This window comes from Megalobrama amblycephala, linkage group LG5 (genome assembly GCF_018812025.1).
Source record: "Megalobrama amblycephala isolate DHTTF-2021 linkage group LG5, ASM1881202v1, whole genome shotgun sequence".
In the NCBI taxonomy this organism is placed as follows: Eukaryota; Metazoa; Chordata; class Actinopteri; order Cypriniformes; family Xenocyprididae; genus Megalobrama; species Megalobrama amblycephala.
Window position 1 is genome coordinate 14,709,388 of NC_063048.1, and position 12,121 is coordinate 14,721,508.

Sequence of the window (12,121 nt, forward strand, 5' to 3'; positions counted from 1 at the left end):
TTTTGACTTCAAGGTAAGCAATTATAGAGGACAGTCCAACTCCATTAATAATGCACATTGTTCTTACTGACCCCCTTCCAAGCCATCATCAATCACTGGAAAATTTCACTGACTTTCCAAAGGGACGATGCGAGAGGAGCACACACCGTCTGACGCACATTTCTTGGAGGTGTTCCCCCATTTTGATGAATTTCCGGCCTAGGCACCCAGCATCCCTGCTGTATGTGTGGCTGCATCTCCTCCTTCCTCCTGTCAACATGATCCTGCGCACAATCAGTCGCAGGGTGCAGACTCGCTGGGTACCTTTCCGCTCCTCGCCACGTCCTCTGGCCTCACCTGCTCCGTCTGTTTTATTTGTGAGCAACAGAACATTTGCAATTACATCTTACAACTTCGAAATGATGTTTAATTCATATCACTCTTGTATTGTTGCAGGGAAAAATGGATCAATCTCTGTTTCTTTCACTCTTTCAGACAGTGAGAGTTATTAGTAGTTAGCATAGTAAAACTACTTTGTTGACTTGCCAAGCTTTTTATGGGCAAAAACAAGGTATATTGAACAAAACAACCATAAGAATTATATGCATTTTACTTTTACTTATGTTCTCGTAGTTTGTCAGCATGAAAAAACCTTTTATTGTAGATAACTAGAATATTATTTTGATACAAAGTTAGTTATAATCCCAGACTCTGCCCCGTAATCAATAAAAATACATTTTTCAGGCCCGCAAGTGAGTGCAGCCAATGATAAATATTGGCAGACAAGAAAAATGTGTCATTTTTGTCGATTGAAGGGAACATAATGATATTCACAAGGAGACCCCCACTGCGACACAGACACAACTGTTCCTAAGCAACAAAACACTTTCCCCCCTCCAAATGAAGACAGGGTTTTGGTTGACTACTGTTTACAACCACAGATATTCAGACCTCCAATGTAGTGATGTGGGTAAACACAAAACTGTACAGACTTCTGTACTTAAATTGATACATTTAGCTCCTGTTACTATTAGTTTATATATATATATATATATATATATATATATATATATATATATATATATATAGCAATGTTGGTGGTTACACGAGTTACGTAATCAGATTAATTTTTTCAAGTAACACGTTTTAAATTTACAACAAAATGTTTGATTAATTTTTTTTTTCAAATAAGTAACACAAGTTACTTTCTGACACCTCTCTTGTCCCCATGTTGAGAGAAATTGGGAGTAAGGTGCAGAGTGCATTGTGTGCACAGGATCATTGAAGGATAATTTCATATATATACAATATATACAGAAAATGTTATTAAAAACAAATAAGCAAGCCCAGACCAGGTGAGAAAAAGTAACAAAGTAGTAATGTAACGCATTACTTTCCATAAAAAGTAACTAAGTAACACTATTAGTTACTTTTTTATGGAGTAATGCAATATTGTAATGCATTACTTTTAAAAGTAACTTTCCCCAACACTGTTTATAAGTAATTAAATACATACTTGTACATAATTCTGTTATGCTAAGTAAGTAAATGTGCTTTTCCATTTGATTTGCATTGTATTTATTAATTGTAACATTGTGGTATAATATTCAGAACAGAGCAATTCATACATGCTGCTGCATTGGTTATTTTATTAAATCATCAATAGACATGTTTTATAGATACAAAGGTGCAAATAGATGAACACTGCAAAAAAAAAGAAAAAAAGTGCATGTTGATATTTGTACAAGTTTGCTATAGATATATATTCTTTAGGACTAATTGTTCAACATACTGTACATAAATGTTTGTACAGAATGTGGTCAACTCAGTTGTCTCAATCTCAGTGGTCGTGGAGGGAATCTTAAAGGAAAAGACAGTAAATGTCTTATATTGCTTGGGGAGGAGTGCCATCTAGTGGTATGTTCAGTAACCTGCCCGTCTTGAAAACATTGTGGCTGTAAAAAGTATACAGTACAGATTTTACTATGATACTTTTATTTAGCAAGGATGCATTAAATTAATCAAAAGTAACAGTAAAGACTTTCACATTATTTTATATATATATATATATATATATATATATATATATATATATATATATATATATCATGGTTTCTACAAAAATAGCAGCTCAGCAGTTTTAAATGTTGATAATTATTAGAAATGTTTGAGAACCAAATCATCATCATAGAATGATTTCTGAAGGATCATGTAACACTGAAGACTGGAGTAAAGATTCAGCTTTGACATCACAGGAATAAATTACATTTTCAAATGCACATTCAAATACAAGACATTTACTTTTTATTTGTAATAATATCAGAATATTACTGTTTTTAATTGTATTTTAATAAAATAAATGCAGCTTTGGTGAGCATAAAAGACTATATTTCAAATATATTCTTATATTTCAAGAGAGAAAGAATTACCAGACGGTTTTTAAGGGTAGTGTATATGTGAAAGTGTACAGATTTTTTGAGTAAACATTTTATGTAAACTAAGCCAATGTAGGCTACAATAAAATGTTGTTATAAAAATAAAGTATTTTGACTTTGAAACAATGTTATCTTTAGCATATTACATACTATTCATTTTTCCTAATGCAATATTTACATTTAAAGGTCAAAGAAGGTTATGTTAAATTATCCTATCTCCGATCACTGACGTTTGCCTATTTGAGTAGCTGAATTTAATACTGACACTCTCACAGACCCAAAGGGCTGATGTTTTAAAAGTTTGTGCAGCATCAAAAGTGCTGATCAACAGATTCATAAACAGTTTCCACTCCGGGGCCCATCCATATTACAGACAGCCAATATTTCTGCCTAACCTCATGCACCTGTGCTTTGTCATACACAATATCATCCTTAGCAGCTGTACATCTATTATCGTTCCACTTGACTTGTTGTAAATTCCTACCTGCTTTATTTTTAATCTCCACCTTCTGCAAACGATTACCATATAATTCTTCATGCCTTGGAGAATAATATTGCCTATCGTAAACTGGACACTTTGTGGACCTTCTGCATTGTATAATTGTATTATTTAGTATTTTGTTTGTGAAAGGAGAAACTAGAGCTAAGGAGTATGTTCATTTATTATCATAATAAGGCTCTAACTGAAGTGCAGTATTTTGTTTATTTTACTAATGAAATTTATGATGTTCTATCTAAAAGGGTCTGGTAATCATCTGCCATTTGTAATAATTATCCTTAACATTTAGCAGAGGACAAATCAGAGTAATCATGACATGATGGACATACTTTCCACAAATGAACTTCCAATTACCAGCTTCGTTCTACCAAGCTTTTATTTTATTATGATGTTTTCCGCATTTTAAATGTACAAGTAGATAAACATAATAAGAAGAAAGGAGTTTTTCAATTTGATTTGCATTGTATTTATTAATTACCGCATTACTGCATAATTATTATTCAAAAATCAAGGACTGTATATTAAAGATTTAGACTTTAAATTAACATTAAGACTGAGATAAAACTCTCTAGAACAAAAAACAACAGAAGTTATACTTGCAGACGAAACCAAGGGCAAAAAAAGGTCCGCATTTTATTGCGCTTCAGGATTATTTTTGAGAAGGTACTCAGCCTGAAAGATACAAATGACAGAAGGAGACAATTTTACAATTTCCAGAAAATACCTTCAATTAAACTAATAAGGTACAGCTATTATTAGGAGGACCAACCTACCAGGAAGTCTATGGGGTCATCAGGACGTATCGTACAGCATTCGATGAGCCCTTGGGTGAGAGTGGGCATCACATCCCTCATCAGGTAGTTCCTGAAATGTCCTGACTGAGATTCCAACAAGTCATGTTCTTGTCTCCTCACCTCCTCAAGATGCTGATTCTTAAAACACACACACCACCAAAATCTCATTGATGAGCTAGCCTAACATATTTTTCTGCAACTGCAAAACATGAAATGACAATTAAAAAAAAAAGAAGTAATTTTAAATGGCAAAAATTATATTAGTGCAAATCAAAGTATAATATATACACACACACACACACACACATATATATATATATATATATATATATATATATATATATATATACACACACACACACACACATTTTTTGAAACACATATTTTGAAATCAGCCATCACTAAATAAGACGTTATTTTGTTTTTTTGGTGCACTAAAAATATTCTTGTCGGTTTATAATATTAATATTGAACCACTGTACTCACATGAACTGATTTAAATAAGTTTTTAGTACATTAATGGATCTTGAGAGAGGAAATGTCATTGCTGGCTACTGAGTCATCGGAATTCAACAAAAATATCTTAATTTGTGTTCCGAAGATTAATGAAGGTCTTATGGGTGTGGAACGACATGAGGGTGAGTAATAAATGACAGATTTTTCATTTTTGGGTGAACTAACCCTTTAAAGGTTTTTGCGAAAAAAAGCACACATGGACTTAGCTGGTTTTGCAGCAAAAGACAAAAGTGACATTTTTGAAAATAAGGCATTTCAATAACTGACTAACAACCTTTTCATTGCCAACAAAGTGAAATTACTGAAGCTAAACATAGGAGCCTGATAAATAAATGCTCATTTAAAAGAAAAGATGTCAGATGGACTTTGACGTTTTTGCAATGGAACTCTTCATATATATAGGGATGCAAACAGGTAAGGGGGAAAAAAGGTGAGAACATCGTGTGGTGCGGGGGCATGCTTCGCACAATATTTTTAAAAAAAAATTGCTTTGCATGCTCATTTGTAGTTACTTTAAGGGATTTTTTTATTTATTTTTAATACTGTATATATCCAAAACTGTAATGCAGGATATTTAAGACAATATTGGCTGATTAAACTGCTAAACTGCTAAACTGCAAACTGTTTGCCCTCTCTCTCTTCACCGTTCCCACATCTCAGACCTCAAATAAATAAAATATTCCCCTTTAAAGACATTTGTTTTTAAAGTAAGAGTAAAGGAAACAATGTACAGTACTTATTGAAACAACAAAGTACCCTTATAAGACCCCCTCCCAACCCTATAAAAACACTTTCTCATTGGATCTATAAAAAATCCTATTTTGATCTCAAAGAGGTGAGTTGTCACTGAAAGGTGAGGAGTGATGATTATATGATTATATAATCTATGATTATATATATATATATATATATATATATAAATATGAAGTACTGAATCCGCAGTGGTTGTCAGATCATTAATGGCAGGTGCTTACCCACTCTCCCCAACGCTGATCTCTCTGTTGCGCCTCTTCTTCCTCCCGCCGCTCTGCCTCGGCCCTCTGTGCTGCCTGTTCCTTTAGCTGCTGTTCAGCTTGCCGTCGCTCTTCTTCCTCCACCTCCTCTGAGATCTGCCCATAGTTCTTCGGTTTGCCTATTTTTTTGCAAATCTTCTCTGTGACCAGCTGGTACTCACTATCATCATTGCTTGTAATGTCTGAAATAACAGTAGAGGAAAATAGATATACAGAGGTCTAAAAATGTTTAATTTAACTTAGACCACACTTTAATTACTAAATTAATATACAGTAATGGCATTAGTTAATCAAATCAAGTCTTATTTATTGTAAAGAAATATAGCACAAGCACACTTTTCAAGCAAGGTATCATGTGATGCCTGTCAAAACTGTTGAAACATCTCAATACCACTCCTAAGGGTGAGGTCACATTACTGAAATTTTATCGGCAAAAAGGTCTATTTTAATTGTCAATAGTGTAGCGATGTAAGGGTGTGTTCACACTTGTAGTTCACTTCTCTTGGTTCTTTTGGTCCGGACCAAAAAAGAAAATGATACATCTAGTCCTGGTTCATTTAACGTTCACACTGCAGAGGCCATCTGATTATAGTGAACTCGTCATGTTCAAAAAAACAGTTTGAGTTGATTAAAGCTTTGTGACATGGCGTTATCCTGCTGTTATCATCAGACCAGGCAACATTTTTCCAATCTTCTATTGTCCAATTTTGGTGAGCCTGTGCGAATTGTAGCCTGAGCTTCCTGTTCTTGGCTGACAGGAGTGGCACCCGGCTTCATCTGCTTCATCTCACTGGATAATGGATTTTTTTTTTTTTCTTTTTCAGACCATTTGCGTAAAATTCCCAGTAGATCAGCAGTTTATGAAATACTCAGACCAGTTTGTCTGGCACCAATAAACATGTCACATTCAGTCACTTAAACCACGTTTCTTCTCCATTTTGATGTTAACAGCAAGGTTTGGATGGCAACATTCACACTTATTCAAATGAAGCACACTAACAGAGCAATTGCACTAGATTTCATTTCAATCAAACCAAACCTGCCAAGTGTGAACACATCCTAAGAAGTGCATCTTAAACAGAAGTCACTTCTGTTTAATAAACCAAACAAACCTTTCTCTTGAACCCATTGCAAAATCTGTATGTGTAAATCTTTTGCCCTTATGCAAAATTTGCTTGGATTTCTATTGAAATGACTGGATTTCGTCAATGAAAATTTGTGACCGTACCTTTATTCTTGGTCTGTATTAGCTAGCTCAACAGATGTAGTATTACTAAAATTCATTAAAACATGATTTGGTTTACTCCTTCAGTGTTACCTAAGTGCTCAGGATGAATCTCTAGGTCCTCAAAGTAGTTCAGCACTGTTTGATCCTCTACATTTCTCTCTCTGAAACGGGCCAAGCGGTGTAGGAACTGTTCAGGGGTGTAGGAAGTTCCCTCTACAACAGTCTCGGGTAGATTCAGAACGCGGTTTTTCAGGAAATCGTCAGTGGCATCAACAGAGAACACAAACTCTGGAGAACAGACAGAAGATTGTTTCTCTAGTATCATAGTGATTTTTAAAGTCTTTTAAATTAGTTGGGGGTATTCGGTCTACAAATACAACATCTCTTGCTGAGCATTTTCACAAAAGTTTAGTACTATTATGTAAAGCTGAGCTGAACAAAATTGCAAAGATCTCTAAAGAGTAAAAATAGAGCTAAATTGGCTCAAAAATATCACAAAATATTAAGAAACTGATTTCAACATTGATAATACTGAGAAAAGTTTCAAATCAGCATATTAGAATGATTTCCGAAGGATCATGTGACACTGTAGACTGGAGTAATGATGCTGAAAATTTAGTTCTGCCATCATATGAGTAAAATACATTTGAAAATATATTAAAATAGAAAATAGTTATTTTAAAGTGCAATAATATTTCACAATATTACTGATTTTACTGTATTTTTATGGTTTTTACTGTGTTCAGCCTTGGTGAGCATGAAACTTTTGAATAGTACTGTAGTTAAATGAGTTCAAATCAATCATGCAAGATTCAAATCTTAAGGCTAATAATTATGATGGAAAAGTCGGGGGGAGGGAGGCATTTCTAATCTGCATTATACATTATATTAATAAAATACAGACCTGGGATGATCTTTTTCTCATGTTTAGATTGCAAGTCTTCAGGCTCTTCATCACCTGTTGAATATTTAAATAAATGCAGCAAATCAAAACTCATGTATTATTTAATCAGAATCATGATTTAATTTGTTAATATATCACCTAAAAAAGGCAAATTTCTCACCAGTAAATAACTGCTTTGCCTGCTCATATGTCTTCGGAAAACCATCTAAAACGAAGCCCTGGTTCATACAGGGTTTAGTTCTGAGTTTGTCCCTCATTATACGAATCAAATATTGATCATCCAGTCGTCCTAAAAGAAAAAAATATATACATATATATAGTATATATGAGCTAAACAAAATTGCAAAAATCTCTCAAATTATATATTTAATTTCTACATATAGCACCTAAAAAATTACAAACATACAACCTTCATTCTCATTCATGTTTTCCTTCAAAGTGTCCAGAAACTCCTGAGCTTCACCCTCATCATTTTCCACGTCCTCCGTATGAACACACAACTCCTGAATAATTCAACTAACGTTAAGCATCAGTATAAAATCTATATAATTTATATATTTTCAGTGTATAAAAACAGAAAAGGTCACTGCAGGAGCTATTTACATCAATACTATTATTATTTTTTATATAAAATCTGAATTATTTAAAGATGCTTTGATTCTTCTGAATAAATGCTGTGTGTTGTATAACACTGACCAGGTTGTCTAATGTTTCAGTGATTGTCTCCTTAAGTTTAACATGATGAAGTTTGTAATGCTTGCATATCCTCTCTGCTATAGTGCTCTTTCCAACAGCAGGTGGTCCCAGGATGCAGATACGAAGGGGCTGGGACACACACAAACATAGGTGCTTGTACTGTGAAACTTTAGATTTATTCAAAAAGCCCACCATAGCACAAAGTGATTTTCAACATAAAAGAAGTATCAAAAATAAACATATAACTAGAGCATTTCAACCTTCAGCATACCAACAATCCCCTGGTCTGCTTGTATTCTTCAGTGATCTGCTCGATGTTTTCAACCATGCCATCTTCTGACACCCAATGGATGTTAAAATTCTCTTTCACATACAGTGCTTCAATACGAAGGTTGACAAGCAAAGAATCAATATCTGTTTGCTGAAGAAAGTAAAAAAAATATCATAGTTGATTCACAACCAGAAATGTAAATATTTATAATCTTCGCTGTAGAATGTCAGAACAATATTGACATTGATTCTTACGGTCAGCTCCCGTATGAGATAAATCTCCTCTTTTGAAACATTCTGTGTTTTTCCTGGTCCAAGCACGAGTGTTACTGCCTTGAGGAAGAAGATTTCCTTGCATGAGAACCATTAATTTTCAAAACAAAAATATACTGAATGTGTAAAATATCACCTTTATGATATCCTCCATTGTGTTTTTGGAGTCATCAACAGCAACAAAGTATTGTGACTTTGGCTTGTGGTCAATGACATTTTGGATGACCCTTGAATCAAACGGATGTACAGGTAACTTAGCTTTTGCATGGATGATGTCATAAAAAGCTCCACAATTATACTAACCCCGCAAGATCATTGATGTGAATAGTGGGGATAATATTGGAACCATCTCCAAAGATGGGCACCTTGGAGACTTCGCCCATCCATGACATCTACATAGAGCAAAAAAACACAACAAACTGTTTTCAACGTTTCAAAGTATTAACAAAAGTAATCTTTTTTTAAAAGTCTATCCACTGATTTACCTTAAAAAACAAGTGAAACATATGTTCTCCCATTCCATATTGTAGCCCTGATGCAACAACATATGTAGAGAACTGGGAGCTTTTCTGAAAATCATTCATGAATAAATATGAACTTCACACTTTTAAAGCTGCTCACTTGAAGTGTTTATCTTACCATAAATAGTGTGTTTAATATTGCATTCATTTCCAACTAAAATTGAAAAATTATTATCCCGCAAGGCTTCTTGCTTACAGTTTTGCCTAATTTGACCACAAGTTTCTCCAAACTGATATGATCATGGAAGTTGGGGTGTGCTTTTCTTTTCCTGTAGTGCTCGTCTGTAAAAGGAATATCTGGATCATCCTATTGAGAAGTTAAAATATTAATTAGTACAACATTTTAATCATGTTTACATGCTGATCAAGAAAGTACGGAAGAGGATTAGGGCCAAGCAATAATAAAAAAATAAAACCATCTCGAGATTAAAGTTGTTAAATTTCGAGAAAAAACTCGTTAAATTTCGAGAAAAAAGTCGAAATAAAATGTTGACAATAAAGTCATTAAATTACGAAAAAAAAGTCATTAAATTACGAGAACAAATTCGTTACATTATGAGAAAAATGTCGTTAAATTTCGAGAAAAAAGTCAAGATAAAATGTTGAGAATAAAGTCATTAAATTACGAGAAAAAAGTCGTTAAATTACGAGAACAAATTCGTTACATTATGAGAAAAATGTCGTTAAATTTCGAGAAAAAAGTCAAGATAAAATGTTGAGAATAAAGTCATTAAATTACGAGAAAAAAGTCATTAAATTACGAGAACAAATTCGTTACATTATGAGAAAAATGTCGTTAAATTTCGAGAAAAAAGTCAAGATAAAATGTTGAGAATAAAGTCATTAAATTACGAGAAAAAAGTCGTTAAATTACGAGAACAAATTCGTTAAATTACGAATTTGTTCTCATAATTTAACGACTTTTTTTCGTAATTTAATGACTTTATTCTCATAATTTAATTACTTTATTTTCAACATTTTATCTTGACTTTTTTCTCGAAATTTAACAAGTTTTTTTCTCGTAATTTAACGAGTTTATTCTCAACATTTTATCTCAACTTTTTTCTTGAAATTTAACAAGTTTTTTCTCGAAATTTAACAACTTTAATCTCGAGATGGTTTTATTTTTTTATTATTGCTTGGCCCTAATCCTCTTCCGTAAGAAAGTATTTAATGGACAACAGTGTTCTTAAATTTAATTATTCCTACATTGTCAACTGGTTTAGTCGTAGCCCACGTCATGATGGTTGACACCAGGATAAACATCTTGTGCCCAGAAAACGTGTCAATTTCTTCATGAAGAGCTGTGATTGGATCATAATTAAACTAGCATCTGCTCAAGAAAAAGGTTCATAGCAGTAAGCAGCACATGGATTTAATAAAAATGTGATACCTGAGACAGCCCACTGTGCTTCATCTATCTGATCAGAATGCTGAGTAATATCATAAATTATCACATCACATTTCATCAGATGATGGAGAAGCTCTTCACGCTTCAAGCACTGGTAGGGAGGAAAAGGAATTTAATAAAAAACAAATAGCCTATATAGTAAAGTGACAGAAGGTACAACTTATAAAAGTCTTCTTCTTCATAATGCTGTGTAAAATAGTTGATTTATTTACGCTGTACTCTTCAGAGATAAAACTGCACTTCTCCTCTGTTTGGCTGGAAACTGTTCCCACAATCTGGAAGGTTGCATCTTTGATTTTTGGTTGCTCATCCTGAAGCCTGTCGTCCTCTTCCTCCACATCAGCCTCTCCGAACTCCACAAGAGATGCACCCACTACACACGAGTCTAAAAACTAAACACAGACAGGTTAATAAAGTGTGGGCATAGTAGCCCTAATTTTAAGCAGTCTCTTGATGCGACATGTTATAATTCATCTGAAACTAGCTACCCAATTCTTCAAACTCCACCTTAAGTAACGTTAGGCATTACATACAGTTTTCTCAAATAAACTGATCGACTATGTGGTATATTTAGAGGAATAACGTTACATTTGTAACGCTTGTAACAATTACGGCGTAATAATACAATATTGTTAAAAGTAATCAAATATCTTACCTTTGCGATATTTTTCGTTGCATATTGATCAACATCATTAATAAAAACCCGTCTAGAGTTTGGCGGTCTCTTCTCAGTTTGGTCCGCCATCCTGTGTTGTTGTTGTTGTCCTGTTGCTAGGAAACGGATGCGTTCGCACCCTATGGTTCGCACTGTCTACATAACTAAAATATAAAACTAAACGCATCGTAGTTAATTTGCCTAGGCGCTTAAAAGCCTCTATAATTAATATATAAATATTTATATAAATGATATATAAATAATCTACAAAAAAAACAAATAAAACAAACAAACAAACAAAAAAAAAAAAACTTTTAATGCGGTGTTTAGATGACAAAGTAATGAATAATCAGTTAAAAATAATATATAATATATATAGGCTAATGTATATATATGGCAATAGCCCTTATTTTGAGCAGTGCCATTACAGGTATGAAAACTGTGTGTGAGGGATAGGCTTTTTTAATGGCATCCGCTGTAAGAAAAACAAAAACAAAAAAACAACGGTATAAAGCTCAAGTTCACTTATTAAGTTTCCTTTTTTTTTTTTTTTTTTTTGGTGTACTGAAATTTCTTGGAAAGATATTTTTGCATTGTTTCATCAGCAGATCAACTCAAAACACATTAAAGGCACAATATGTAAATTTTCGCTGCTAGAGGTCGCCTATTCAAAACAAAGGCGTAGCTTGATGATGTCGAGATTAAGCATGGAATCATGGGAGATGTCATCTTCACCTCACAGCGAGGGGAAAAGAATCCGACGGGACTCACTCAGGCAGAAATCATTCATGGATGAAATTATTAACGCTACTGTAGTATGAAGCAAAGCAGGGCGGAACCTATTATTATATCACAGGCGCCACTTCCGCTTTTTCTGGTCAGCTCTATTATATCATATTAGATACATTTGAGAGTGTTGAAAATGAT

At 33.6% G+C, this 12,121-nt stretch overlaps 1 protein-coding gene across 2 annotated transcripts; it reads right to left on the reverse strand.

The window, feature by feature from the left end:
• Nucleotides 1–6: 6 nt before the first annotated feature.
• On the reverse strand, nucleotides 7–11,299 carry ak7b (adenylate kinase 7b). Of its 2 annotated transcripts, none has more exons than XM_048190802.1 (18): nucleotides 11,195–11,299; nucleotides 10,752–10,931; nucleotides 10,522–10,630; nucleotides 10,338–10,432; nucleotides 9,325–9,435; nucleotides 9,093–9,176; nucleotides 8,911–8,999; nucleotides 8,744–8,834; nucleotides 8,590–8,667; nucleotides 8,336–8,485; nucleotides 8,065–8,193; nucleotides 7,778–7,871; nucleotides 7,529–7,657; nucleotides 7,369–7,422; nucleotides 6,555–6,752; nucleotides 5,198–5,418; nucleotides 3,687–3,845; nucleotides 7–345 (listed from the first exon to the last, which is right to left on the reverse strand). In XM_048190802.1, the coding sequence occupies exons 1-18, from the start codon at nucleotides 11,282–11,284 to the stop codon at nucleotides 274–276; spliced, it is 2,133 nt and encodes a 710-aa protein (XP_048046759.1). In that variant the 5' UTR covers nucleotides 11,285–11,299; the 3' UTR covers nucleotides 7–273. The 2 variants fall into 2 exon arrangements, with proteins under 2 accessions (XP_048046759.1, XP_048046760.1); XM_048190803.1 differs by lacking the exon at nucleotides 7–345 and adding an exon at nucleotides 3,272–3,585.
• Nucleotides 11,300–12,121: the final 822 nt, after the last annotated feature.

What these genes read in the sequence shown, in the direction of transcription:
- ak7b (XM_048190802.1), bottom strand. Translation starts at nt 11,284, where the DNA reads ATGGCGGACCAAACTGAGAAGAGACCGCCAAACTCTAGACGGGTTTTT. An exon ending in GGCAAAGCAGTTATTTACTG is followed by an intron (nt 7,423 to 7,528) that starts GTGAGAAATTTG and finishes AATATTCAACAG; the next exon opens with GTGATGAAGAGCCTGAAGAC. An exon ending in TGAGAAAAAGATCATCCCAG is followed by an intron (nt 6,753 to 7,368) that starts GTCTGTATTTTA and finishes TCTGTTCTCCAG; the next exon opens with AGTTTGTGTTCTCTGTTGAT.